We start from the raw sequence: 26,564 nt of genomic DNA on the forward strand, positions 1-26,564 counted from the left end.
TTTAGTGTTACATTCTCAAGTCTGTTCTAAAGTAGAAATAGCTGAATCAAGAGAACTTATAATTTACCTATGATTTAACAAACAGCTGATAGGAAGACTCATTTTATCCTTGTTGGAGGATTTATTTCATCTGTTTGTTTCTTTGTTTTTAATGGTTGATGTGTTTGGTCCTTTTTTTTTTTTTTTTACCCATAACTTTAGTTGTAAACTTCGGTATAAATCAAGCCCCTCCTCTAAAAGGGAAAACACCTGCACCACACTACCTGCGTCTTCCCCTTCCTTTCATGTGTGGGTTTAGTGTTTCCCCCACTTCCAGCTTCAATGTGAGGAAAAGAAGTGTACTAATTCAGCAAGCAGTACAGAACATCGCGCACAACTGAAATGTTTATTTTCGTGTTGTCAGTCCTTGTGTGGCTTTGTCCGTATTTGGTTGGGATAGATTTGTATTACCGGTGTTGTCTACAAACAATGGTCTCAGGCCAACATCCTGTTTTCTTAGTTTGCCAACGAGCCGTGGGGCACCACAGTGACATGAGTACTCAAACATTGGGAGATGCTGCCAGTTCAAGCTCCTTTGGGTTCAATTTCTTTTACAGCCCTTTCTTCTTCCTCTGATATGGTTAAATTCATTTCTGAGGCCCCCTCACACTTTGGATTGATGATAATCCTGGCGTAATCCAGTTGAGTGCACCCCAACCTGCCTTTCCCTCTGGTAATTTATTTCTTCCCTGTAGAATCGAGGTATGGGGACTGTGGAACTTCACTGGTCCTTGAAATTTATGCTTGTGAATGTGGAGGCTCTGTTTTAAAACGAATGCTTTAAAATGGGCGATGCTTTATGAAATCTCCATCTCAACTGAACAAACCCTCCAAATGGCATACTCCTGGCATCTTTGTTTGTGGTTGGTAATGTTGTTTTCGGGTTTTGTCATATCATTTGTTAAAGTTAGGAAGTGATTGACAAGGTGGTTCAAAAATCCACTCACCATATAAATAAACTTGTGTAAAGACGAGCCTTATGGTCTGGGTATAGAGCAGGATTTGTTCTTTGGATATTAACTGACAAGAATGTGCTTGCTGAATATATAAACAAGGAAAGAGGAGATGACAATAGTTTAGGTTTATAATTGAAGCAGGCATGAGTCACTGGCTTGGAGGATCCTGTGAACATAATGTCTCTTACAAGAGGAGGGCTAGTATATACACGGAAGTGAAACCCAACCAGGTCTTAGGGTATTTGGCAGCCTGATGGTAGAAAAGGGCTGCTGCTTTTCCTTAAAGAGCTGAGCATCATGACCAGGGGTGCTGTGTATGGTCGTGCTATATTTGCACTGCTCCAACGGCGTGTGTCCAAGGGAGCAGGGGCAGGCTGACACCTGCTCGGTGTTAAGTTCACATGTCACGGGCCCCGGTATGGAGCTACATTGGCTTAGGGGAAAGGTGCCATTTACTTCTCACAAAAAATCACTTCCAGGCCTCGTTGTAACTGTTCACAGCATTTGCTCTCCTTTCTCACAACTCTTTGAAGATGGGAATTTATCCAGTTTCACCTTTGGGAGTCCTAACACCAGGCCTGGACTGGAGTTGGAAACAGAGTTGGGTAGGCTGATAATTGGATCTCAGTAAAATAGATTTTGATATGTCTTCCAGGTTGGGGAGAAAGAGTGTACCTCAAAAATGACATTTTTAAGGAGCACTGTGGTCCAGTTATAGTGGATTAAGAATACTGCCCTGCAGAATCTTGGACCTGTTTTTTTTGTGTCAAAATCCAGAGAGAATCATATTAACATTTCAGCAGACTTTTTTCTAGACATCTTTTTGTGCATATCAATACACACATACAATTTTACATTCATTTTTTCAAGCCATTATGTATAGCTCTATGCCATGATTTTTAAACATTATGTGATATTCCATTGGGTGGAAGGGCTATACTGCATTTTACCAATGGATATTGGATAGTGATGGATATTTAGGTTTTTTAATAATGTTTTGCTTTGAAAAAAAGTGGATCTGAAGTAAGTATGCATCATGTGTAAGACACACAGCATTTCCTTTTTTTCTTTAGTGGAGGTGCTGGTCAAAAGATTTCAGTTCAAATACCAATCTCTGTAAGAGAGGAATTATAACTTCCTTAGACCAGTAAGGATGGGTTAAAAATGGCATAGTTTACAGTTCGTCAGTGCACATACCTAAAGATTCTAATTTACAAAATAAGCAAACTTTGGAAGATGCATTCAGGTACTGTCTTGGTTGTATACTTGGGACTGTGTGTGGAAGCGTTTTTGTATATTGTGAAGTGCTGTGCAGACTTCAGTGACTCACTGCTAGAGCTTTACGGAGTATTGGCCATGTACTCCCCCCCAAATATTTATGGAGCCTTTTTATTTATTTTATAAATAATTCATTAAATACAGGGTGAAAAAAATCCCAAAGAGAATGGTTCTGGACCTGGATGTACAGTAGAATATATCAAAGATATCTTCAAGAAAACAAGTCCTAGGCCCTGCCTCCCAGGTCCCCCGAGTCTCTGTGAGCAGGATTTGGGCACCACAGTTAATGTCGACGTACAGAGTCTTTGTTTGGAATTCCTCCTTTAAGGTATTTTTTGGCTTCTCTGAATATTTTTCTGGCAGAATAGAGAATATTTTTAGCTGTTATTCATACACTTAGATTTTTTATTTTTCCTGTTTGAAAGTTTCAGGCTCCCTCTGGGATATTTTTTTGTGGATTTGCTGTGTGAACTACTGATTTAATCTCAATCCTTGTAAATCTTGTGAAGTCTAAAGTATGGGTTCTTGGTCTGCCATTCCCGTCTTTTTTTTTTTTAATTATTGTTTTTTGTTGACGTGTAGTTAATTTGCAGTGTTAATTTCAGGTGTACAGCAAAGTGGTTTGGCTATACATGTACATATATTATATATATATAGTTTTTCAGACTCCGATCCACAGCTCATTACATGAAATTGAATATAGTTCCCTGTGCTATACAGTAGGTCCTTGTTGTTTATCTATTTTATAAATAGTAGTGTTTATCCATTGATCCCAAACTCACATCTCATTTTATACCCTTGGCAAGCCCTTTCTTTAGCCTTTGTTGTTTTACTGAAAAGAATGATGAACTTGTAGTGATGTCATTACTAGATTATAGTTATCTGACCACTAGGGCATATCCAACTCCCTTTTTAGATTCTACTTACAACTTTTAGCTAAGAGTTGTATTTGAACTACATGGAAAAAATGGGTGGTGGATTGAAACTTTTGTCTAATTTATCTAATTTATCCTCAGGCTATGGAGAGACTGAAGTTTTCATTTTTTTTCCTTTAATTTTTTAATCGAGATACTGGGGATTGAACCCAGGACCTTACACATGCTAAGTGTGTACTCTACCAATGATCTGTACCCACACCCCCTAAAGTTTTCATCTTGAAAACTATCTCACCCAAGTTGTCTAAGTAGAAATTTTGCATATTGAGAATAACCAGTAACCCTTACTTGAGTAAACTTTCATAAAGTAGCTAAATTGGCCACAAATTATCTCACTGGCCTTAATTTATGAAACCAGAAAAAATAAAATTGATTTTGATCACATAACAAGTGGCATATTTTCTGGCTACCAGGTGAAGTTTTTGGATTTTGGAGTGTAATTAACTTTTTAGATTATCTCTAAGGTTAATGATTCTATAATATCTGACTTGTAACATTTAGTATTTATATACTGTAGGGTTAAGGGAAGCAATGTAACATTTCTCTACTTTGGTTTCAATATTTATAACATTCCCCAGTTCCTTGTCAAGGTAATTGTGTTTCTCCATCAGGACCTGAGGCTTAGAGAAGAAACAGTTGAATACAGTTAAACTTGAATCCTGTTTATCCTTTAGAATATTACATTGGATGGTGTAGAGGGACCATTGTGAGCAAGATGGGAGTTGGTACTGGAGCTCTTTTAGGATGCTTCCACATTATTCAAACCAGGGATGATGAGGATCCTAGACCAAGGCAGAGGATGTGAGGATGAGGAGGAAATAACTGGTGGAGTCCAGAAATATTAAATCAGATCCACAGACCTTGGTGATTGGTTAGTTATGGGGACTGGGAGGTTTTGAGGGACAAGACTGAGTCCAAATTAACTCAGTGGAAATGCTCAGTTGGCAGCTAGATACATGGATTTAAAACCAGAATGGCAGTGGGAGCTGGGTGCTTGATTTAGGATTAGTGTCAGCAGGTTAAAGGCAGGAGTCAAAGTTGCACGTGAGAAATTTCAAAAACAAAGTGGCAATGCAGAGAAGTCCTATCTTCGAGAACAACCTTATTTCTCTTATTTCTAATTGTTTGAGGTCACCTTACTAGAGTTCCCATGCACTAGGGGAGACCAATTGATTCTCCCCAAAAGTATTCCAGGATGATATCCTGTTTGCTGCTAACTTGGAGAATTCTGAAACTTGCTATCAGCTTATTTTGAGTGCCTCTACCTCAGGGTTGAGTCACAGTGACTAGTTTAAGAGGGTGATGTCTAAAACCAGGGGTTCTGGTTACTCCTTGATAGTGGGAATAAAACTGTCATGTAGTCCAGATTACTTGTGTTGACACAGTGTAACCATGATCAGAAGATTGCATGTTAAGCATGCAACGTTAATGAGGTTAGACTAATCAGTTCTCTAGTAACATTAAGCTCGGTAGATGGTGGCTCTGTTTCTCCAGAGGTGTCTCTTACCTCTCAGGTGAGAAATATTTAAGCCTTGTAGGCTGTACCAACTTAGAATCATCTGCCTGATAACGAACACCCTACCACGGGTCATCTGCGGTTTTAATTTGCTGGAGTCCCTGCCACTCCTCCTTGTCGCCTGACCACAGTACAAGTGTCAGTTCAAGTACTGGAAACGTTAGTGTTGAAATACAAAAACACCTCACCTCCCCACCCCTTTACTTGTGTACTTTATCTGCCCTACCCGTGCGGTCGTTTCAGTTGACAACTCCTACTGGAAAGGAGGATTCCCTGGGAGTGACAGAAGTGGTTATACGTTAGATGGCTTCAAGTGAGAAGATAGAGGAAAAGACTTGAGGGAGCTTAAAGCAAACTACGATTAGTTTCCACAGCTGCCACTTAAGGCAGCCAGCTGCTTTGACTTGCAAATGATGCTGTAGGTTGGTTTCTTGGATGGGAAAACTTTGTAATTATAGCCTCTAGAAACTGTGGACAGGGAAGAGAGAGAACTTCCATGGTGTTGTAGTGGAAGATAAATGATTGTTCCTGTACTCTTCTGAGTTCTTAGCCGAGACCCCTGTAATAAAAGACAGGTTAACTAGAGAAAAACAATTGGAAGTTTATTACCTCATGCATACATGGGAGAGACCCTGGGAAAAATGAGTAATTCCTGAGGTGGCTTATAGAATTCAGGACTAAATACCATCTTACTAGAGAAAAGGGCCGGTGGGGAGGGGAGATGTCAGCCTCTTAGGAAGAGTAAATGATGTTTAGAAAAGATGAAGGGCCCTTAGAAGATTAAGTGGGAGATATGACAGTTCATAATAAAGTGTGTCTGAGTGTGGTGTCCACTTCTAGTCTCCTCTCTCTCCTGTGATAAGAGTCAGTCTTCCCTGTGGATGAAACTCCTGGAGAGGGGACTGAAGAAACTGAGTTCTCTTTGGAGGATCTGTCTCTAGACAGATAAAGGGAACTCAGAGAAAGCCCCTCCCTGCATTTGTTGTGTTTTTTTTTTCAGATGCCTTCAGCTCAAATCAGTCAATGTGCCAAAGCAGTGTATTTTGGGGTGGCATGTCCTGCTCCCCTCCAGGGTAATGTCGGTTGGAGTCACTGTGGTCATTGGGGCACTGCTGCTCTGTATTCATCTTGTTTTCCTCACAAAGAGGTCCCAGCGATGGGCTGGACTTTGACTTACCAGGAGGAAGATGTAGGACCTGATAAAGCTGGTTGCTTAAATGGAGAGAACAAATCCTGTACATACTCTTTCTGTATTCTCCCATTCCCATAGGTCCTCCTCAGGCTCTCGGCTTTTAAATTAGGTGTTGGGGTGGCTGCAGGAGAGCCGGTTAGGGGGTTGTTTAAAATACAGATCTCAAGATTCTGATTTGGTCAGGTGGAAGGCAAGGCCCGTGGGTCTGCAGTTTTGCAACGCTCTCCTTGCCAAGTTGAGATGTGCAGTCAGGTTTGGGAGACATTCAGAGATGATTGCCATGAAGCTACAGCAGTATCCCTTTTACTCTCTGATTCTTGCTCTCCTAATCTGCCGTCCATTCCCGGTTCTGGGGTGGTGTTAAAAACATACACAGGTGCTCCAGTCACACAGGTCTGTTAGTATCCTCGTCCTGAACAAAACCTGGAGACAATTTCCCATAAAAATGAGCCTGATAATCTCCTACTAGTGACTTTCCTGAGGGTGAAGCATATAAATTCCTCATCCTGATAACACTTTGTACAGAGCCTTCCATGTATTAGACTGTTTATCCACATGTAGAGGGTTTCATACCAATGAAGGAGAAAAGCAAGGCTTTGGTAAATAAAGTTGAGTTTCTGGTATGGATGGCCACATTTGTTCAGTGTCTATAAGTTCAGAGTGTCTTTTATTTTTTATATGAAAAAATGTGAATCTGAGTTGCAAAAGCAAAAGTCATGCCATCGTTGGGAAGCCCGATGAGTTTGGGAAGATGACTTTCTACATTGATTACAGGACATTTGAAGCCACTGTGCTGCCACTGGCTTTCTTTTTCACGTGTTTCCCAAATGGTGAGAGGTGGGAGGCCTTGGAGCTAGAAAAGAACTAGTACATGTTTCTCTCTTTTTAAAGAAATGTCCCTGTAAATTATAAAACCTTGCCTTGGAAAGTCACGGTGTAGATCATGGCAGGGGAATTTCTGTTTGTCAGGGTATCAGTTAGAGGTCAGCACACTGAGAAGCAGGTCCCCCTACACTGTTGTCATTTTGTTCTCACCAGTATGAAGAACCTGGTGGCAATGATAAAATGTCATGATCTGAGCACATAGATCTGGCCACAGAGCTCTAATATGTAGACAGAGGTATAGCTAGATAATAAAAAGCAACACTTTGTATTCTTTATTCTTGGTGCCATTAAGAAAACCTGTTCTATTACAAAATTGAAACTAGGAGAAATTTCTTTAACTAGAGAAATTTTTTTTTTTAAAATATATCTCTTTCCTGCCCTAAGGTTGCAGGTGGATGGCTATGTTGGTTGCATTTGTGAATCTTGCATTGGGAAGGATGTTTCCATGGTCTTCCATTATAAATCACCTGGACTTAAGGGAAACCTTTGATGTAGTCAGTGGTCAACTCCTGGAGAACAGGGACTATTTCTTAGTTATTTCTTGTATCTCTAATACTGAGCATTGAAGTGGCACAGAATAGGTGATTGTTTACCAGCTGGCTCAATTTTACAGCAAGTTGATCAGCTCTTTGAGCTGCTGTTACCGTATCTTGCTGCACTGTAGATCCCTATGCAGGATGTCTGAGTACTCTGTACAGCCTGCCTGACCAACCCACAGGTCCTCTCTGCATCTTTAGTCCTGATTTGTTAATTGCTTGAACAAATGTCGGTTACTGATTAAGACATAGTCTCTGACTAGGATGATGGAATGGAAGATGCTTACTCAAGTTACAGTTGAGTTTTTCGATGATAGCGTTAAGATTAAGCTTGACCTTCAATATAATAAACACAAAGAAGCAAAATTAAGACCTTGAGGGAAGTACAACTTTGGAAAACCAAATATAACATGGGGACTGTATATATGTAAATTTGGGGGTAGGGGAGAGGGGAGACTCATTGTGAGTCAGCAACATGCTGCTTTATTTTCTTAATTATTGGGCACACACTGCCAGTTAACCACAGGAGCATGACATGTGGGAACTGCTGGGTCACATTTCCAAAATACTTGGCGTTAGTCAGACTTCTTTTTTTTTTTTTTAAGAATTCTGTGTCCACTTTGGCTGAAGAAAACTGGAGAATTTGGCAGGGGTCCAGAGCATGGCATCTAGAGGGAGAGGAGCACTGGAAAATAGCACCTGTTGAAAGATGCCAACAAATACAAATAAGAATTAATTTCTTAGCCTGCTCCAAAGCAGCTGAAGGGTGATTAAGTTAATGGTCTTCTATTGCGTGTATACTTATCATGTGGAAGATGATATAATTATTTCTGCTATGAATGGAATTAGGGAAATGGGTTTACGTTAGAGTTAAAGGAGATTTTGAAGTTACCTGAGGAACCTCTTGACCTGGAAGATGGTTAGACAGTGGAAAGACCTCTCGGCTGGAAATTTGAAACCGTGGTCCTTACAGGATGGGAATGGGGTGGGTACCACTTGTCAGTTACAGTCAGGTGCAGGTGGGTCAGAGACTGGCCTGTCTTCCAGATCCCATTTTGTGCTGCTCATCTTACATGGCGTTTGTCATTTTCAGCGAGGAAATCTGAATTCCCTTTCTGTCAGTACTTTTATCACCATTTATTATCTATGTGAAGCTCTTGCTTTTAATGATTCTCTGATACATTTCAAGCAAGTGAGAGGTTAGACCACCAATTGAAAATTTTCTTCACCTGCAAATCGACTTGGTGCTCGTTCTTACATGGCCTCTGACAATATTGCCGGTTTCAACCTGCCTTTGCTTGTTCTTCTCTAGAAAACTCCCTGAGTGCTCTGCTCCCTTGGTCTACAATGAGCGCCAAATCTGCCATCAGCAAGGAAATTTTTGCTCCGCTGGATGAAAGGATGCTGGGAGCTGTCCAAGTCAAGAGGAGGACAAAGAAAAAGATTCCTTTCTTGGCAACTGGGGGTCAAGGCGAATATTTAACATACATCTGCCTATCAGGTAATGAAAATCAGATGTGAATATTACTGAAACAGCTTCTGTTGTAAAGCAGTTAATGCTAAGATATCCAGGAGGGTTGTATCCTCAGGTTTGGATGCGACCTCCACCCATCCCCCGTTCTCTGTTGCCTTCTCTGATCTGTATTTACTCGTGCCACGTCGGCTTTTGAGGTTGCCTTGTCTGAAGAGGTAATGAAATTCAATTGTAATGTGTTTTCTGTTTCATTAAGAGCTTCCGTAAAGGGGTTGGCAGACACATCCCTTTGTCCATCCTTTTCCTTCACCAGGGCCCCGACACAAAACGGGCTCTTCTCTGAGATTTTTGTTTCAGAACTGCTCCTGGAGTTTGCATAATTGTTACTACTAACAGCCTGAGTTCCATGGACTTTTCTTTCTCTTCACAGTTGCCAATAATCAGTAATAGTTTGTCTCAAGATAAATATTGACACGTTATGGAATATGAGCAAGTAGACCCAGCTCGTAAATCACAGCTTTGCCTGACAGCTGTTCCTTGTCAGAAAGAGGCATCTGTTCTCTTACGCTTAGAATTTTGTGGGATTATTTTTTTTTCTCTTTCTGTTTGTGTTTGTGGGAGATCTGTGGGCTTCCCTGTGGAGTCATACCAAGTGTTTTGAGATAAAATTTGGATAAGTTTTCCATAGAGTTGTGGGTGATGCTAATCTGAGCACCTGGGGCTTTTGTAATATTTCTGATATTTCTTGTAACTGGGCACTGGAAGAATTACGCTTACCCTAATGCATCTTTTTCCCAATTTTCTTCAATTGTGGCTTGGGAATACAACTTTATTTTTGGACATTTTTAGCTTTTTTAAAGAATTAAGCCTCTGATCATTTAAGCTTATTAGAATTTATTTTAGGGTAGAGATAACATTTTTCTAGAAAGAACATGTAAAGATGATAAGACTGTCTTAGTTTAAAATGAGATGAGAACATAGCCCTTCAGTAAGAAGGCCTTTTAAGTGGTTAGAAGAAAGCTTTTATCTAAACGAGTGTGAGAGAGTTAACTTTGAAATATTGGTCTCTCTTTCTCAGGTTATAAAATTTGGTGATTGTTGGACATTTCCAATCCTTTAGTGTGCTGGGCAGTGCTTGTCATATAATAGGGGCTCAATTAATATCTAAGGAAATCACCTTTCCAAATACCTTCCTCGTATTTTCTTAATGAGATTCAGGTCTTAAAAGTGTTTTCACATTTCAAAGTGTCAATTCTGGAGTTTTTGCTTGCATCAGTCATGAGCAGTATGCATTCAAGTGAATTTTGTTTTATATTTGGGCTGAGCTGAACATGGGACGAGCATGGACACAGTGATTCTAGTTTTATTACGTTCTATTTTCTCAGTGTATAATTGAGATTTCTTGAAGATGGGTAGTTGCAGAAAAGGTGGATGGTCTAGAAGCCCCTAGAGTTTTGCCTGAAACTGAAAAAGAGGGTGGTTTTGTTTGCCCTTGAGGCACGTGCTCTTGTCAGCCTGCTTCTGATCATGAAGTCTGCAAGAGTGATGCGGGGCCTCTCACTGCCTCCTGCCATTGAAATAGCATGACCGCAGCCCTGCCAGGGGAGGTAGTGACCTGGCGCTTGTTGGATAACTGCATTTTCTTTACAAGTTACACAGACCTTCAGGTTTAAAGTCTGAAACTATGATAATTGCTTTTTTGGTTGCATTCTAATAGAGGAGAGTCTTTTGTTCTGAAAGTCTTCATCCTTTTCATAGATTTGAATTTCGAGGGGTTAGGTTGATAGAGGAGGTCTGACATTTAAGTAGCTGGTTTAACGGAAACTAGGGCAGAGGAAAGCCAGGCAACTTTGACACCAAGTTTTTGGCAGTTTGATCTTTTATATAATTGAGAAAGAAGCAGCCACCTTTATTTTCTAACTTACACGAAGCATAGAGGGCTAACAGTCCCATCTCTGGTCAGGTATTGTTTTAATTAGCAAGTTATTAATTACTCAAATATTTATTAAGCACTTTTAGTGTGCTGAGCGCTCGCGGTGCTGGGGGGTCAGTTAGGAGACAAACTCACGAAGTTTACCTTGTTTGGTGGGAAAGGAGCAGTAGATGTATATACATTACTCACTAAAGTAAACAAAATTATGAACTGGGAAGAGGTTAAAGAGGAAAAATACAGTGATGTGAAAGCATGTGTGGGGAGGATTTGGGAGAACCTAGAGCTGCAGGAAAAGTGGGGTCTCACTGGGTCTGGAAAGAGCTGGTGTGAGTACAGGGGGCATTTGCATTCCTGGCGGAGGGACGGACGGGCATCTTCATTAGAAGACTAAGCTGGATTCTGAGTTCTTGTCTTCTGTTCTGTCCCACTTAGTCTTTGCAGCTGAACTCGCACAGGCGGCTGTGATGTGAAAGCAGAGCCCGGGAATGACAGCTCTCCCTTCCTGCTATCCGCGTCAACCACCTCTGCTTTCTGGGAGTCTGAGCCCTTCAACGCTTGTGTTTTGGTTGATGAAAACCAGCTATCCATTCTGAATAGACAGAATGTGTCCAAATCAGGGCAATGCCTGCAAATAATTTTTAATCACTTTCCAAACAGCATAAAGAGTTAAATTCTTTCTTTAAAAAAAGAGGAATATCAGCTTTAAAAGCTTGCCAACATATGCGTGTATAAGCATGGGTGTTTTATATATCTGATGTCTTTTACTAATGTTTCTCTGTGCGAGTTTTTTTTCCACCAGTGTCTGGCAGAATCTGTAATCTGAGAGGTAGGGGCCTGTGATCATAAGGCTTATTATTTTCAGAGTGGGTTGTGTATCCTCTGGAGAAATCCAAAATTTGCTGGAGCAAAGGAAATAAGATCTTTCTTGAGTTATTTCGCTATAAGTGTGTAAGGAAAGAAATAATCTCTCCAGTTCATTCATGGACCTTTGGTAGAATCTGAGTCTTTCTCATTGGGCGTCCTGACTGGCTTTTTGAATTGCACGCAAATACTGTCATATAGAGATGCCTCTGTGGTTGGCATTCTTGGTTTCAACTTTTCTGTTCAGCTATGGCCAAAATTAAAAAGACCGACAATACCAAGTGGTAGCAAGCATGTGGAGCAATTTGAGCTCTCCTACTTTGCTGATGGGAATGTAAAAATGATAGAATCGGTTTGGTAAACAATTTGACAGTTGTTTATAAAGTCAAACATACATTTATATGACTCAACAACTCTGTTCCTAGGCGTTTACCCAAAAGAAACAAAAACATACGTCCACATAATGACATGTACTTAGAGGTTCCTAACAGTCTTATTTATAATCAAAAATCAGAACTCAGATGTCCAGCTATATGTGAGTGGATAAGCAAATTATTTTTGTAACTGTGCAGTAGAATACTACCTGGCAGTAAAAAGAAGTGAACTACTAGTACATGCAGCAACGTGGATGAGTCTCAGAAGCCTTATGCTGTGTAGGGGAAAAAAACCCAGCAAAGACTACATGCTGTATGATTCTGTGTATAGGAAATTTTAGAAGGCACAGAACTTAGGCTATAGTGACAGAAAGCCCGTTGGTGATTTCCGGGGGGTGGAGTTTATGATTGACTGCAAGGGAGCATGAGAAGATTTCTTGCAATGGTCTAAATTCTCTGTGTTGATTGTGATGGTTAACTGGGGCATATACATTTTCCACAGCTCATCAAACTACATGCTTAAAATGGGTGCATCCTATTATATGTATACGTATCTCGGTAAAATTGATTTTACAAAATGTCTTACAGAGTCACTTGTGGGATGATTGTAAGAGTTTATTAACCTTTTTATCTCCGTCTGCCTGGTAAGGTGGACAGAAGCTAGCTCTCTCCTTTGTAGATATGAGATGTTATCCTAGACGGCCTTTTGAATCCTCAAACAGGAGCAGCTGTGTGTTATTAAACCTGTGCTTCCATTTCTCTGGTCTGTGTGTCAGTGGGTTCTAAGTTGCTTTTAGCACCTGGTATGTTGCCAAGTATAGACCCAGTAGATGCTTAAATGGAAGATGCTGTTTAAATGTATGGCTTACTACATACCTGGTTATAGTATAGACTTTATTTATAGCTTAGAGCTGTTAACTCATTCAAAGTGTACAGCAAGCTCTGCCCACAGTCGTTTCTACAGTTGGTTGCCCTCTCCATGATGTCTGGGTCTATGAAACTAAACTAGAATCATGCTAAGAAATTAAAATCAGTTTATTATTCAAGGCCAGTTACCTGCTGAACATTCTGCAATTTCATGTTTAAAGTCTATTTTCTTGATGCTGTTTTAATTCTGTATACAGAATGTGTAATGCTACCTTTCATGTCCGTAGATGGATAAAAATCTTTCCTTGGCTGCTACTCATTTGTCCCCATAGAAGGAGCATGAAGAAATTTTAATTTCTGTGATTAAGGCATTCTCTTCCATATTTTGTTAAAACAGGAAATCTTAGTCTTTTCAAAATGATTTTAAATTTGTAGTGAGCCAAGTTTTCTTATACAAAAAGTTCTGAATGATCTTTGATGGAATCGTTTATGTAAATGGATCCCCATGGAAGGTAATGATATAGATTAGGAGCCTAGAATCTGGCAATACTGTTCTTTATCTCTGTGGTTGCCAGTCCGAAGTGTTCCTTAGAATAACCTCTAGAACTTCACAGGTGGCCTGGTCCCACCTAGGCCCTACTAGTGCAGCACTAGGAGTTGGGGGAAATGCACCCGCATCTTGAAAGTATCATGCAGGAGACGCTTAGGCTGAGGTTGAGAAGCTTCGCTGTCTTGAGGAGTTATGCTTTTGTTTGTCTTATTGGTATACTTGACATAATGATGTATTTTTGGTACTCAAGTCTATTGAAAGAGGGACTTCTTAGTCGTTTTCTTCTTGACTGGCCATGGCCAAAGCTCTGAATTTCTCTGGTATTCAGAATGACAAGTTCTTCAATTCAGTTGACAGGTTCAAAGCTTTCTTTGGGCTCTGAGGTTCTAGGATTTTATAGCAAATTTCATTCTCATTTCATACATATCATGTAGGGAGAAATTCAGCTTGTTAATAATCCAAATGGACACTCAGAACATTTACGAGGGTTTGAGGACATGCTTTGTAAGTTGTTACTGGAATTAGGGTAACCACAGTTAATTGTCAGTGATCTGGCATAAGAAAGACATTCTTTTTTATCTGCTTTCTAATTCAGACTGGAACTCAGCTCAAGGTCTATAAATATTAGAAGAGAGAGAAGAGAAGAATACAAGACAGATGAAATTTGACCTTGATAGAGATGGTTTATTCAGGAGTGGTGAGTTAATTTTCCAAGAGTTTTTATCCAAGAAAAATGAAGAAATCAACACTGAACTCAGAGGCATACAAAGATATTAGCAGGGAAAGAAGAAATACAAAACGCCTGTAAGGATGATATTTATTTATTATTCTTTATTACAGAAGTAGTAAATATTGCTGAAAATATCCATCTTTCAATGCAGAGGAAAATAACAATCATCTGTGTATATTTTATTATATGTTTTAATCCGGTTAACCCTCACAACATCCCTATCAATTAGGCAGTATGTTCTTTTCCCAGATGAAAGGACCATTGTTGATCAGAGAGGTCGTGATATTACAGGGCCACCACTTTGGAAGTGACAGACAGAAATCCACACAGTCTTGTAACCCCAGTGGCCATACCTGTACTGCTGTAGCACCCCACTTTTTCTGACATAAGTCAAGAGGGGTGTGGTGAAGAGACAGCCATGTTTTAAAGACCAGATTTCTCCCGAACTCTTCAGAATTGATAAAGACATTGAACAGTTTTGACCTCTAGTGTCTTCTATGTAATTTCCAAGGTTATTGAATAATAAACTCTCCTACATTTGGAACATACATCAGGGTGAGCCTTTTATCACTTTATTATAGAGATTTGGTATGTAAATCTAGCCATAAAACTTTAAGTAGCTCTGTAAGACAATGCAATAAAGCAAAGTTATTTCCAGTGTCTTGATTATATGAGTCTTTCTACATCCTTTATTTTATTTTATTTTATAGAAATACAGTATCTTATGTTATACTTTATATTGAGAATTTGGCTGTTTTGTGATACATGCTTAGACATATGAAAAAATTTGCAACAACAATATCCTTAGTTAGGTGAAGTTGGGATTAGGGCTTTCTTCTGAAATGTTTTCAGCAGATTTTGCCACTGGGTGTCATTGGTAAATGACCTTCAGTGTAGCACCTGCCATACATCTATCACATGCTTCGTGCTCAATATCCTTAGGGCAGCACCAGCCCCCGTTTGAATTAGGAACAGTAATAATACTAACAGTAGTAATGGTATCTATTGAGTTCTTGTATTGGTCAATGTTCTATACCCTTTATGTATATTAACTCACTTAATTCCTTATAATGATGTTCTGAGGTAGATGACAGTACTGTCCTCATTTTGTAGATGAGGAAACCAAGCATAAAGAAGTAAGCTGGCTTGCCCAGGATCATCATTTTGTGAACAGGCGTTATCTCATTTAATCCTCACAACAGCGTTGGGATGTACTGTCTGTTGTAGTTTCTCTTTACAGACGAAATAGCCGAGGTTTGAAGTGGGTAAGGACACTGCCCGGGGTCAGGCAGCTGGATGATGATAAGGCTGAGACTAATATCTGGGTCCTTCTCACTCCCAGGTGTGCACACTTAAGCATTTTTTTTTCTTCCATCCAGGCCTCGGACCGAGACACCAAACTCCCTACTTCCTTAAAAACAATGTGGCAACATTCCTTGTACAAAGCATCTTAATCTCCAAGGATTTAGAGGATGTGTTGTTGGCCACTTCTGCTTTTCTAGTGGTTTAGCACGGCAGCAGAATTTTCTTTCTCCCTGTTCTTGTGTATGTGTTCCAATACTAAAACCAGATGGAAACAAGGGAAAACTCTTCACAGAAGCTGGTGCCAAAACATTTCATTTAAAAAGGAAACTCCATCTGCGCGCTCTCCCACCACACAGCCCACTGGGAAGAACAGGAATTTCACAGCTGATTCACTTCTGTTCATTTTGATTGGTTTTGACGAATTGCAAAGGTAGAGCACGCGGTGGCGGGGAGATTGCAAACTAAGGCGGCTCTTCTCCTGGAATGAGGCCGGCAAGGCTCTGGGAAGCCTGCTGACGTCCTAAACAGCAGCCGAGCGAGCGGCAGGGTTTCAGTCCTCGCAGATGCATTCCTTGGTGGTGGTGATGTCCTGACTTTTAGATGTTAGTGCTCTTTGCTGTTGTACAGTGAGTTAAACATCACCAGGGTTTCATTTGTCAGTAATTTGTAGTCATAGTCAGTAATTTGTGGCCACTTGTCAGTAATTTGGAGTCCCCATTGCTCCCTGTGTTTTTCCAGCCCAGCTATGTGGAACACAGGCATAGGCATAAGACTCACTGGGTAAAATACTGGCTGTACTAGGTCTTTCAAGTCTTTGAGCCTCTGTTTTCTCATCTATATAATGGAAATATCTCTATCCCAAGGGCATTTTGATGATTAACTGAACCATATATGTATGTATATAAGGCTTTACGAGCAATATTATTTTCTTGTCATTAAATGGGATATCCACCTGTTCTTGCTACATAAAGGTGATTCATCTGCGGCTTTTAGAATACACGTTGATGTGTGTCTGTGACAGGCTTCTGTGACTGATGTCATGGGAGGCAGAATCACGTGAAAGATTTGTCTTGGGCGTTTCCCACCTCCCCTTCCACACTTTTCCCCCTTTACCTGTCAAGTTCACTTTCCCCCTCTGTCCCGCACCTGCCAGGGATCTCAAGATCGTTCTGACTCCTGATTTCTAAGCCTGGCTTCTCTTAATTCTCTGTTCCAAGTTATCCCCCCTACCTCCAAACTGGAATGATGCATCCCACGCCGTTCTGTTCCTGGGAGTTTGAAGACTTCCCCTCTGATCTCATGAGGATTTGCACGTTGTTGGGTATACTGGATGCTGAAGTCCTTGTGTTCAGGCCCTTTTATCCACCTTTGTGGGGAGTTAGAACTGGCTTAGTCGAGTTCCAGTCCCTGAAATGGGAGATGTTATTTTCCTACACCTGTCTTCACTGGATCAAAAGAAAGTTGAAAACAAAATAAAACAAAGCCTTCCCTGGGGTCAGTCCAGTGCACTGGTAAGCAAACAGCAGAAGTGGGAGAGGCAGGCACAGACGCCCATGGACCCAGCCTTTCAGCCCAGATCAGGTTCTTGTTTGCCCAGCTCTTTTCTGTTACCCTTTCTTGAGAGAGAGAATGATTATGAGCGATGTTTCCATGCCAGTTGCAGTCATGCTAAAGCATATGCTAGATTTTCCAGAAGAAGCTAGAGATGACCATGAGGACAGCAAAGCTGCACGAGACCAGATGACCAGTTAGTTCCTGTGCTCTGACCTTGTTCACTTTTCTCTCTGGCCTCCCATGGCATCTCCAGGATCGCAGTGAGCATGGCTGGGTTGTGCTTGTCAGTCTGCTTTCTGTTTACCTCCCCCGACTGCCGGCCCCTACAGGGTCAGGCCCGTGTTGTAGACACCTCTTCCCCGTGTGGAACAGATGAAGCGCCTGGAGGGGGAATCAGGCAAAATCTCACTTCTGCTAAGGCTGCTGGTTAGGGCTCACTTTCTGGGCTGGAGCTCCAGTCTGTGAGCTGCAATGTGGTGGAGTTTTTTGTTTTTGTTTTTGTTTTTTGGTTTTCTTTGCTGTTATTTGTACTAAAATGCTACTGGGTGGTCTTTTAATTTCTTTGAAATTTATCAAGTTGCTGAGCAGGAGTTTTTATTGCACCTAACAGCCCAGTTACCAAGAAGAAAATGTAGATTTCTCTCTGATTTATTCTGACTACAAGAATCATCAAAAGCGAGCAGTTTAGAAATGCTTCCATTGTAACCTGCAGTGGGAAGCTGTTATCTCAAATTGCTGAGGTACCCGAGTGCATCTCCTGAAGAAGGAGTTCATATTACAGGGGAATAAATGATCATTTAATTGAGCATTGAATATATCAAAACTGGCCCTGAGTGCTCTTTTCTCACAGTAATCATTTTCAGTTCTACATTTCCTTAAAGTCTGCTTTCAAGGGAAAAAATGGAAACTCCACTTTTATTAAACATCTCTCCGAGGATATTCATACTGTCTCCCCTGCCCCCCCCCATACCCTTTTAACACAGATTATTTTTGATCCGCCACACATGGCTCCCATGTAGCTTAGGTTGTAGACCTCATGCCCAACTACCTTTTGATGTTTGTATCAGTTTAACAAATTATGCTGTTCTGAGAAGTTGCAGCAGCTTGGCAAGTAGGTTTGAGATGACAGGAATGTATCCAGCCCTTGATTCTGCAGATCTAAGTTTCCATTTTCATAAGAGCAAGCAATAGAATTGAGAGTTGCCCTCTTTGATTTTCCAGTTAATATGAGTAAGCCGAGTTTTATACATACTTTCCTCTGGTTAGAATCCTTTTTTTACCTTGTGGCTAGGTAAGAATCAATTGTTTTTGGATGCGTGCATTTTTCAATGGTTCTTCTCCCTATAAATTTAAATGTGTTCTTTATCAAAAATGTAAAGTGCCACAAAAAGTAGGAAAAAAATGGGAAAAATCATGACTTTGGCTTTTTAGGTTCGATGTTTTTAATACTACCCCCTTTATTATATTCTAGGTACAATTTTGCCTTTTTTCATTTACATGGTAACAAGGTTTTTAATTTTTTCACAGTTTTTATAAGGTTAATTTTAATGACTTCTTGAGTACCATAGAGTACTTAACCATTCGTCTATTGCTGGCTATTTTGTTTTTTTAATTTTCACAGTGAGAAATTAGGAACTTGGGCTTGCTGTTAAGAAAAATACCCATCTTACAGATGAGGAAACTGAGGCACACACAGATAACTTGTGAGAGGAAACCTCCATGCTGCTCATGAGTGGTACAAGCAACTGGAACCTCAGTGCTCTGTTCTCTGCTCTGTGCTCTGCCACAAGCCAAAATGAGCTTATTTTAAAACCCACATCTGACAGAAGTCCTTAAAAATAAAATATGCTATTGACTTGGTGTGCTTAACAGCTGGTTAGTCATCTCCATGATATTTAACCTAATTCTAGATCAAGTTCTCTTTGAGGTTACATCTGGTCCCTGCTCCCTATAGGGTTAAGTCATCGTGTGATTTTCCTGTGCATTTGCAAGTGTATGTCAGTGTGCATGGTGTGTGTGTACATGTCTATGTTCTCAGAGAGAAGGTTTGTGTCTTACTTAGAGTCGGCCCTCATGTTCCTTCAAAGAGGTGGCTCTTTGCCTCATCTCTTTGGTCTGGGTCACACACTAATTCATTTGACATCTTCTTTATAGGTGTTAGATGAGGAATGGAGGAAGTGGTAAATATCAGCCAAACGTATGATGCTTTTTTTTTTTCCCTTAGGTCAGTGCATTTCATTAATGATTCACATCTGACATTATATCAGATCCAATATTTGAACCTACAGAGCAAATAAAATGAGGGAAATTAACTTCTTAGGAATTTTCTTTTCGAACTCTAGATTTTTATGGCTTGGAGACTCCTTAGTCCTTCTCAAATAGAATACCCATGTTTACATGGAAAATGAAGCCCAGAGGGGTTGGATGGTTTGGCTGACATCACTGAACCACTACAGTCTGGCAAAAGAAGGAAGGAAGAAAATGTGCCCAGATCTTCTTGCTGGGCTGGTTTTTGACCTTGGGACTGACTCTGGTTGAAGCGGGGTTAGATGAGAAAGAGACAGGCTAAGCTGAATTTAAGGATCTATCTCCATGCCATTCCTTTTCACATCAATAGGCAGGAGCGAACTGTCCCACTCACTCCCGGGAAGAGCCTGTCGGCTGCCATTCAAGGAAGTGGCTCTGTCTTTTCTAGGGCCTGGGTATTGTAAGAAGTTGGGTGTGGGTTATCTGAAACGGCCAAGTGTGCAGCTTCACCCCACTTCTCCATCACTTCTTCCAGGGCTTGGGGCCACATAGAATGGAGAGTGCCCAGGGAGAGTATTTTTGAGGGGAAAGGCCAAAATGCCATTATCTTTAAATGTGGTGTACTGCCTGATCCATTGGGTTAGGAAAAGAAAATATTAGAAAATTTATTTAAAATGTAATTGTTTTCAACTTTTTATCTTTCATGTATTCTTTATAATCGCCATGATATATAGAGCTATAGTCCAAATCTGTAACTGACAAATATGTGTAGATTGGCAGTTAATACTCATGATTTTTTATTGAATGAAGCATAGTTGGTTTACAACGTTGTGTTAGTTACTCTTTTACAGCATAGTGATTCAGTTATACACATAAACACAAATATATATTCCTTTTCATATTCTTTTTCATTGTAGGCTATTACAAGATATTGAATATAATTCCCTGTGCTATACAGTAGGACCTTGCTGTTTATCTATTTTTTATATAGTAGTTAGTATCTGCAAATCTCAAACTCCCAATTTATCCCTCCCCACCTGCTTTCCCCCAGTAACCATGTTTGTTTTCTATGTCTGTGAGTCTGTCTCTGTTTTGTATACACGTTCATTTGTGTCTTTTTTTTAGATTCCGCATATAAGTGATATCATATGGTATTTTTCTTTCTCTTTCTGACTTACTTCACTTAGTATGACGATCTCTGGTTCCATCCATATTGCTGGAAAAGGCGTTATTTTATTATTTTATGGCCAAGTAATATTCCATTGTATATATATATACCACAACTTCTTTATCCAGTCATCTGTCAATGGACATGTAAGTTGTTTCCACGTCATGTATTGTAAACAGTGCTGCTATGAACACTGGGGTGCATTTATCTTTTCAAATTAGAGTTTTTTCCAGATATATGCCCAGGACTGGGATAATACTCATAATTGTTTTACTGAAGGAATGCGTGGACAAAAATGGTTAGAGAGCACCAGCCAGATCCTGGGGGGGGGTGGAAGCTTTTGCTACAGTAATGACTACTTCTAGCCAGTGGACTGGAATCTACTATTGTGAAATCTCTGGCTTTAGTGGTAGTTGCACAAAGCAGTGAGCATGTAACTGCCTTTTGGAATCAGCCTCAGCCCCACTCCCTGCCCCCAGTGATTCCACGGCTTTCTGGAAGGCAGAGAGCCAGCTGCTGTGCGGACTAAGTGTCCTAACACAGGGGGAGGGGCCTGTCTCAGTGCTTAGCGCTTGGTGGTTGGAAATGGCAGCTCTCCTTTTGGACCCTGAAATCTGGCTGAGACAGGTACCCGTTTCAGTTCTAGCACTGGGTTTGGTTTGGACTGGCAGTAAACAACTGTGACTTTGCCTTTCCTACACTATCATCAGGTCTGGCCTGGTTGATTTAGTTCTGAAGCTTCTTGGCCCTTTGTACTGTTTAAAGAAGGGAAACTTGCATTTCCTTTCTGGACCTGATGTTTATTGATTCATCCAGGGGAGCCTCGTTCTTTGCTGATAGAGCAATGTCCTTGGTTCTCGTATGAGCAGTTCTGTTGGAGTTCATGCATTTCCTTTTTTGTACGTAATTATTTCTCTTTATTTGTCAGTTATACTTCATATGTAAGAGTTGTAGAGACCACTTACTTAACAGCATGGCTCTGTCACCCTTCATTTTTCGAACTTAAATTCAAATACGAGGTCTCCAAAAGACACTCAGATTTGCCACATCTTTTATAAACACGAGTCACAATACTCCCTTTTCCATGGAATTTGGAACTATTAAGAGTTCACTTTTGGAGCGGTGGGTATAACTCAAGGGGTAGGGCGCATGCTTAGCATGCGTGAGGTCCTAGGTTCAATCCCCAGTACCTCCTCCAAATATAAATGAATAAATAAACCTAATTACCTCAAGTATCACTTTTGTCTGTAGAAGTAGCATAGCTCTGAGATTACATTTGATTTTTTTTTTTCTGAGTATGTATTTCAGAGATTGTCTTTTCCCTCCGTTCCCTTTTCTGTATTGCTCCTCACTTCAGGTGTCCTGTTCAGCTCCTCTTAGGTGCTAAGAGCCTCCCAGAGCCTCTCTCTGCAGCCCGTCACGGTGACCACTGTTCTCTCAGCCTGAAATCCCTCTCTCCCTTCCCTCACCCACACTATTAAAAACATAATTCCTTCAAGTGACTGCTCTGACACATTAGGAGAGAAATCTTTACAGACTGATACATAATCTGAATACCTTCCCCAAGGGCATTTGTATTTGCAAAATGCGGCAACCCCTCTGAGGCTGATGGTGATGGTGGTGGTAGTAACACTGAGAGCATTTATTGAGCAACGACTATCACCCATCTTAGACCTCAGATAATGAAATCTGGGGTTAATACACACACTGGATAAACATGTGGGTGTCCTGTTTTGATCATTATTGGCTAGTGCCTATTTCCTTTTGTCTCTGTTGGAAGCATTCATTTGTTCAATGTTAATACTGAGGGACTCTTGCCTGGAACCTTTATATGATGACAGTTTTTACCTTGAATTTTAGAGGGCAGCTGTGAAATGGACTTTGATTTCATTTAATTTGGCCACCATTGGTTTGCATTTTACCAAAGAGTATTACAGAAAAAAAGCAATTTGATACTAAGGAGCCTTGCATCACTCATTTTCATAAATCGACTTACTAACCACATGCACTTAGGATTATAAATGCCTCCTTCAGTTTCAAAAAAGTGTGTTTGTAGGTTTCTTTCTTTTTTTTTTTTTTTAAGATCACAGTTAGCCAGCCTTCCAGATAAAATTCTCTGGCTTTAAGACTATGATATGTTACGGCTCTTGTTGCCAAGATTTTTCTACATAATATTTCAAACTCGCTTCTTTCCAAAATCTAATTTTATTTTGAGCTACAGTACAGCTTTGTGAATGTCGAGGTCAGAAGAAGAAAGGAACCTTCTTCCTCATAAAATGAGCTCTTTGAATCTGGACTGGAAATACCTTACAGGTCACAAGCAAGGGGGAGAGTTTTGCAGACATGAGTTTAAATTTCCCTGTGACCAGTTTAATTTTTGCCTAGAGGCAGGAATACGATGGCAGTACTTGAAGTCTTTTGAGGATACAGCATTTGGCATAATATAGTGTAGTTACTATCATAAATCCTTTGGTCTGTGCAGTATTGAAAACAAGATTTGGATTGGCATGATTTACTTAGATTTATGAGTTGAATTGCTCTAATTTTAGCCTAGCCACATTGAGTCCAGTTAGAACTTTCAAGTTCTGCTTTTGTGAGAGGTGCTCTGTAGAGCATCGTTTTCCTGAGTTCTAATCGGTCTTGAAAAGATAGAGTTGTCTGTGTATGTTGACAAGTCAGGTACACCGTATCAGTGAGAAGCTGCAGGAGCCCTTCTGATAGGCTTTCTTTTGTCACACACAGAGTAACAAGCGGAGAAAAGCCAGGGCCCAGGAATGGCTAATCAAGTGATGGTTCTGCGTGCACCATCTGTGTTTCATCCTGTTTCTAGGATCAAAGCGACCAGAAGTAACCCTGCTTAAGGGCAAAAGGCTTTGGAGACAGAAAAATTGGGATTGCAGTCTTGGTTCTCTACGGACTAGCTGTGTAACCTCAAGAGAATTATTGGCCTTTCTGAGCCTCAGTTCCCACTTATGTAAAATGGTGATTAAAAATATCTATCTCAGTGGACTATTATGGGAACTTCTTAAAAATTGTATAAGATGATATGTATATATATATATATACCACCTAGTTTGGCCCCAGAGTATAATAAATGCTTCATAAATGTTACTGTCTTCATCACCCTCATCTGACATTTGAAAGTGTTCTTCTACGGGTGACAAGGAGTAAGAGTCATCAGTCATCTGTCAGAGACTGGTCTAGAAAAGGCAGGAAAGCAGCCGGTGACTTTGCACTTTCCTCCAACAGGAATTGGAATCTGGGGGAGGGGCGGAAGAAGGTTTCTAGTCCAAGGGGCTTGACACACAGTAGGAGCCTGATCACAAGTTTTGTCTCTGCCATATTGGCTTGTATTAAATTACGCACTCTGAAGATGGAAAGTATCCATCTTTTCTGAACAGCACATGAGTGACAGGTTTCAGTTTAAAGCAAGGAGGCAGGATGATCCTTAATGTCATTAAATATGTCAAAAGGTTTGGTGCTCTGGGAGAGCATGGCTGGGCTCAGGGACAGCGCTGTTTGGAGCTCAGCCAGATCCCTTTCTAGCTGCAGCCACAGAGCACAGTTAACCCCTGTGAACCATGTTCCTCCACTAGACAGTGGGGACAAATCAGACCTTGTAACAAGAAGCAAGGCTACCTACAAAGAGCCTGGCTCACCAAAGACCTCAATAAATGCTGGCTGACAGCGTGCTAAGCATCGTGCTTGTGTGTGTGAGTGTGTGTGTACACACAGAATCGTGCAAAAGGCAACTCCAGAGTCCTGAGAAAACACTGAATCCTTCAACAGCAGTACATTCAAGGGAGGAACACAGGGGCACCTGCCTCTAACTGCTTTGTGGCTGTACTACTGCTTGACATGAGTGCTGGCCTGGTTCAGAGCTAAGTTCCACCACCTTCTCTGGAAGGTATGGTTGATCATCATGTTATAAAAACAAAGCCCACAGATGCTTGCTGGTCGTTGAGTGTGAGTTTTTTTTAATTAAGCTGATATACTGTCAATGTTTTTTTCTTCTTACAACATCGTTGTTTTGGTGGAGAGCCTGAAACCCCTGCAGGCAGCTGCGGCAAGTCTGCCCACAGCCGCGGCTTTAAGCTGGGCGCCCAGTCCCCAGAGAGCTTGAACTCCCTGTGGTTTAATAACAGGCTCTCAGAATACAAAGGAAACCTCTGCAAACCCGTTTCTGGTTTATCATTTTATTTTTTCCATGTTCATTTTTATGCAAACTAATGCCATTCATTTGGATTTTCTTTTACCATTAAAAGCTTAAAAAGCCTCTGAGGACTTAATCAGCAGCGTTTCAGCTGAGCCCGTGAGGAGGTACCATTCCCTTCATCCTGGTGGGCAGTTGCGACGGTGGGTGTACCGGCCTCTTAACGTGGTCCTGAACTCCTTACTGAGGGCTTGTTCTTTTCTGTGTGACTCCAGTCTCTCCAAAGTTTCAGTGATTTTTTTTTTCTCTTAACTCCACTGACCCGCACGACCAAATACTTGGTAGGTGATGTTTTCTTCATGTTCAATTACCCAGTTGTTTTGCAGCTGAAAATTAAACTTCCTCTTGTGCTTTTGCCTGTGCAGGGAGCTCAGTAACCAGCAGCTGCCTGATGTGATGGAGGAAAGAGCTGGGGCTTTGCAGTCGAACAGGCTTAGGTTTGAATCTTGCACTGATACCAGCTGTGTGACCTTGAGCCAGTGTCTTCCCCTCTCTATGCCTTGGTTTTCTCAGCAATAAAGCTGAGTGTTTGGTGTGGCTGTAAAGATTGGAGGTTAGATGTGTGAAGCACCTGGCATGTTTCCTGGCACATGGGAGGTGCTGTTGAGCGGCAGGTGCTTCTCTTGTGGTGGTGGTCTCCTGGTTGTCTGCCCCGGCACTGGTCTCTGGGGAGAAAAACTTGCTTAGGGAAATGGGGCCAGATCCTCGAAGCACCTGCAGGCTGAGATATATGGTGCTTTGAAGAGCCTGATTTCCTCACCACAGCTGCCCACTGCCCATCATGCCTTCGGTTTGGCTTGCTGCCATCGAGGGCTGTGATTCCGTCTCACTTTGCCCCTTGGGGTTGAATGCTGGTGGTGAGAGTTCCACATTACCAGTTCCCTCTGCAAACTTGTCCACAGTGTCTCGGGTACCTATGTTCCCACTTGTTTGTCCTGATTAGCAAAGGATGCAGGCAGGACTCCAGGGGCCATATCCAAAAAGATGATAAACCTTAAGCCTTTCCCTTCCACCAGTGTGGTGAAGACACAGAAGGTGCAGCAGGTGAACGGCTGTTATGGCAACTGGAGTGGAAGAATTTGGAGGTGTGGCTGATGGAAGCTTTGGCATCAGATGTGGGACTCCCGGGTCTAGTGGCCCCCAGGAGAGTGATCACTTTAACATCTACCTGCCAGACATTCCACTAGTCCTTTGACCATTTGGAAGCAGATGACCACTTAGGCATCCTACTGAGGATGTTACTCTCCTTTCCTGACACGTGTGATTTAATTTCTATAGACCAACGGCTGAGCATAACATAAGTCTCAGATGGGAACAGCAGTACAAATAGCTGACACTAATTGAATGTTTATTATATGCCAGTTACTAGACTAAACAGCTTACATGCACAATCTCCTTCAATCCTTACACCAAACCTCCCAGAGAGACCTGCGTGATTGTTTTCCCCTTGCTCAGATGAGGTAACTGAGCAGCAGGAAGATTCAGTAACTTACCTCATATGACAGAGTCAGTAAACATTGGAGCAAGGATACAAACCAGGTCCTTCTGTCTCTAGAGCCTAAGCACTTAACCTTCATGCTTCCAAAAGTCCCTTCTTTCTGGGTCAGGCTGTGTCCTACTCCTCAGAGAATATTCCTCCGTCACCAGAAGCCAAGGGGGAATTATTGATCATTTATTGTAGCACCTCTGTTGCACTGCCCGATAGCAACCTTATTTCTCTGAAAGATGACCTATATCTTGCCTGGTGGTAAATTACCAGGTGACCCAGACAGCACTTGGCCTCTCCTCGCCTGCCTCCTGCACACATACCTGTACCCTGTCTGTGGTCACACCTGAGTCCAGATCAGGTCACATGCAGATCTCAGTGCTCCGTTAGGACTCCATTCCAGGCAGTTCACTTGGCAAAGGGCATTAGTGAGCAGTGTAGATGCTGTGAAGTTTCCTGAGTCGA

The 26,564-nt window shown here is 41.2% G+C and overlaps 1 protein-coding gene across 4 annotated transcripts in view; it reads left to right on the forward strand.

The window, feature by feature from the left end:
- STXBP6 (syntaxin binding protein 6) overlaps positions 1-26,564 on the forward strand; it is a 222,264-nt gene that overhangs the window by 56,266 nt on the left and 139,434 nt on the right. For 3 of the 4 annotated variants that reach the window (XM_074365698.1, XM_045522637.2, XM_010963022.3), the window contains one exon: positions 8,650-8,838. In XM_074365698.1, coding sequence (XP_074221799.1) covers positions 8,685-8,838 — 154 coding nt within the window. In that variant the 5' untranslated portion in view covers positions 8,650-8,684. Of the gene's footprint in view, positions 1-8,649; positions 8,839-21,002; positions 21,028-26,564 lie in introns of those variants that run through there. The other variant, XM_045522640.2, reaches the window with a different exon arrangement.

The sequence above is a fragment of the Camelus bactrianus genome, chromosome 6, assembly GCF_048773025.1.
Source record: "Camelus bactrianus isolate YW-2024 breed Bactrian camel chromosome 6, ASM4877302v1, whole genome shotgun sequence".
In the NCBI taxonomy this organism is placed as follows: domain Eukaryota; kingdom Metazoa; phylum Chordata; class Mammalia; order Artiodactyla; family Camelidae; genus Camelus; species Camelus bactrianus.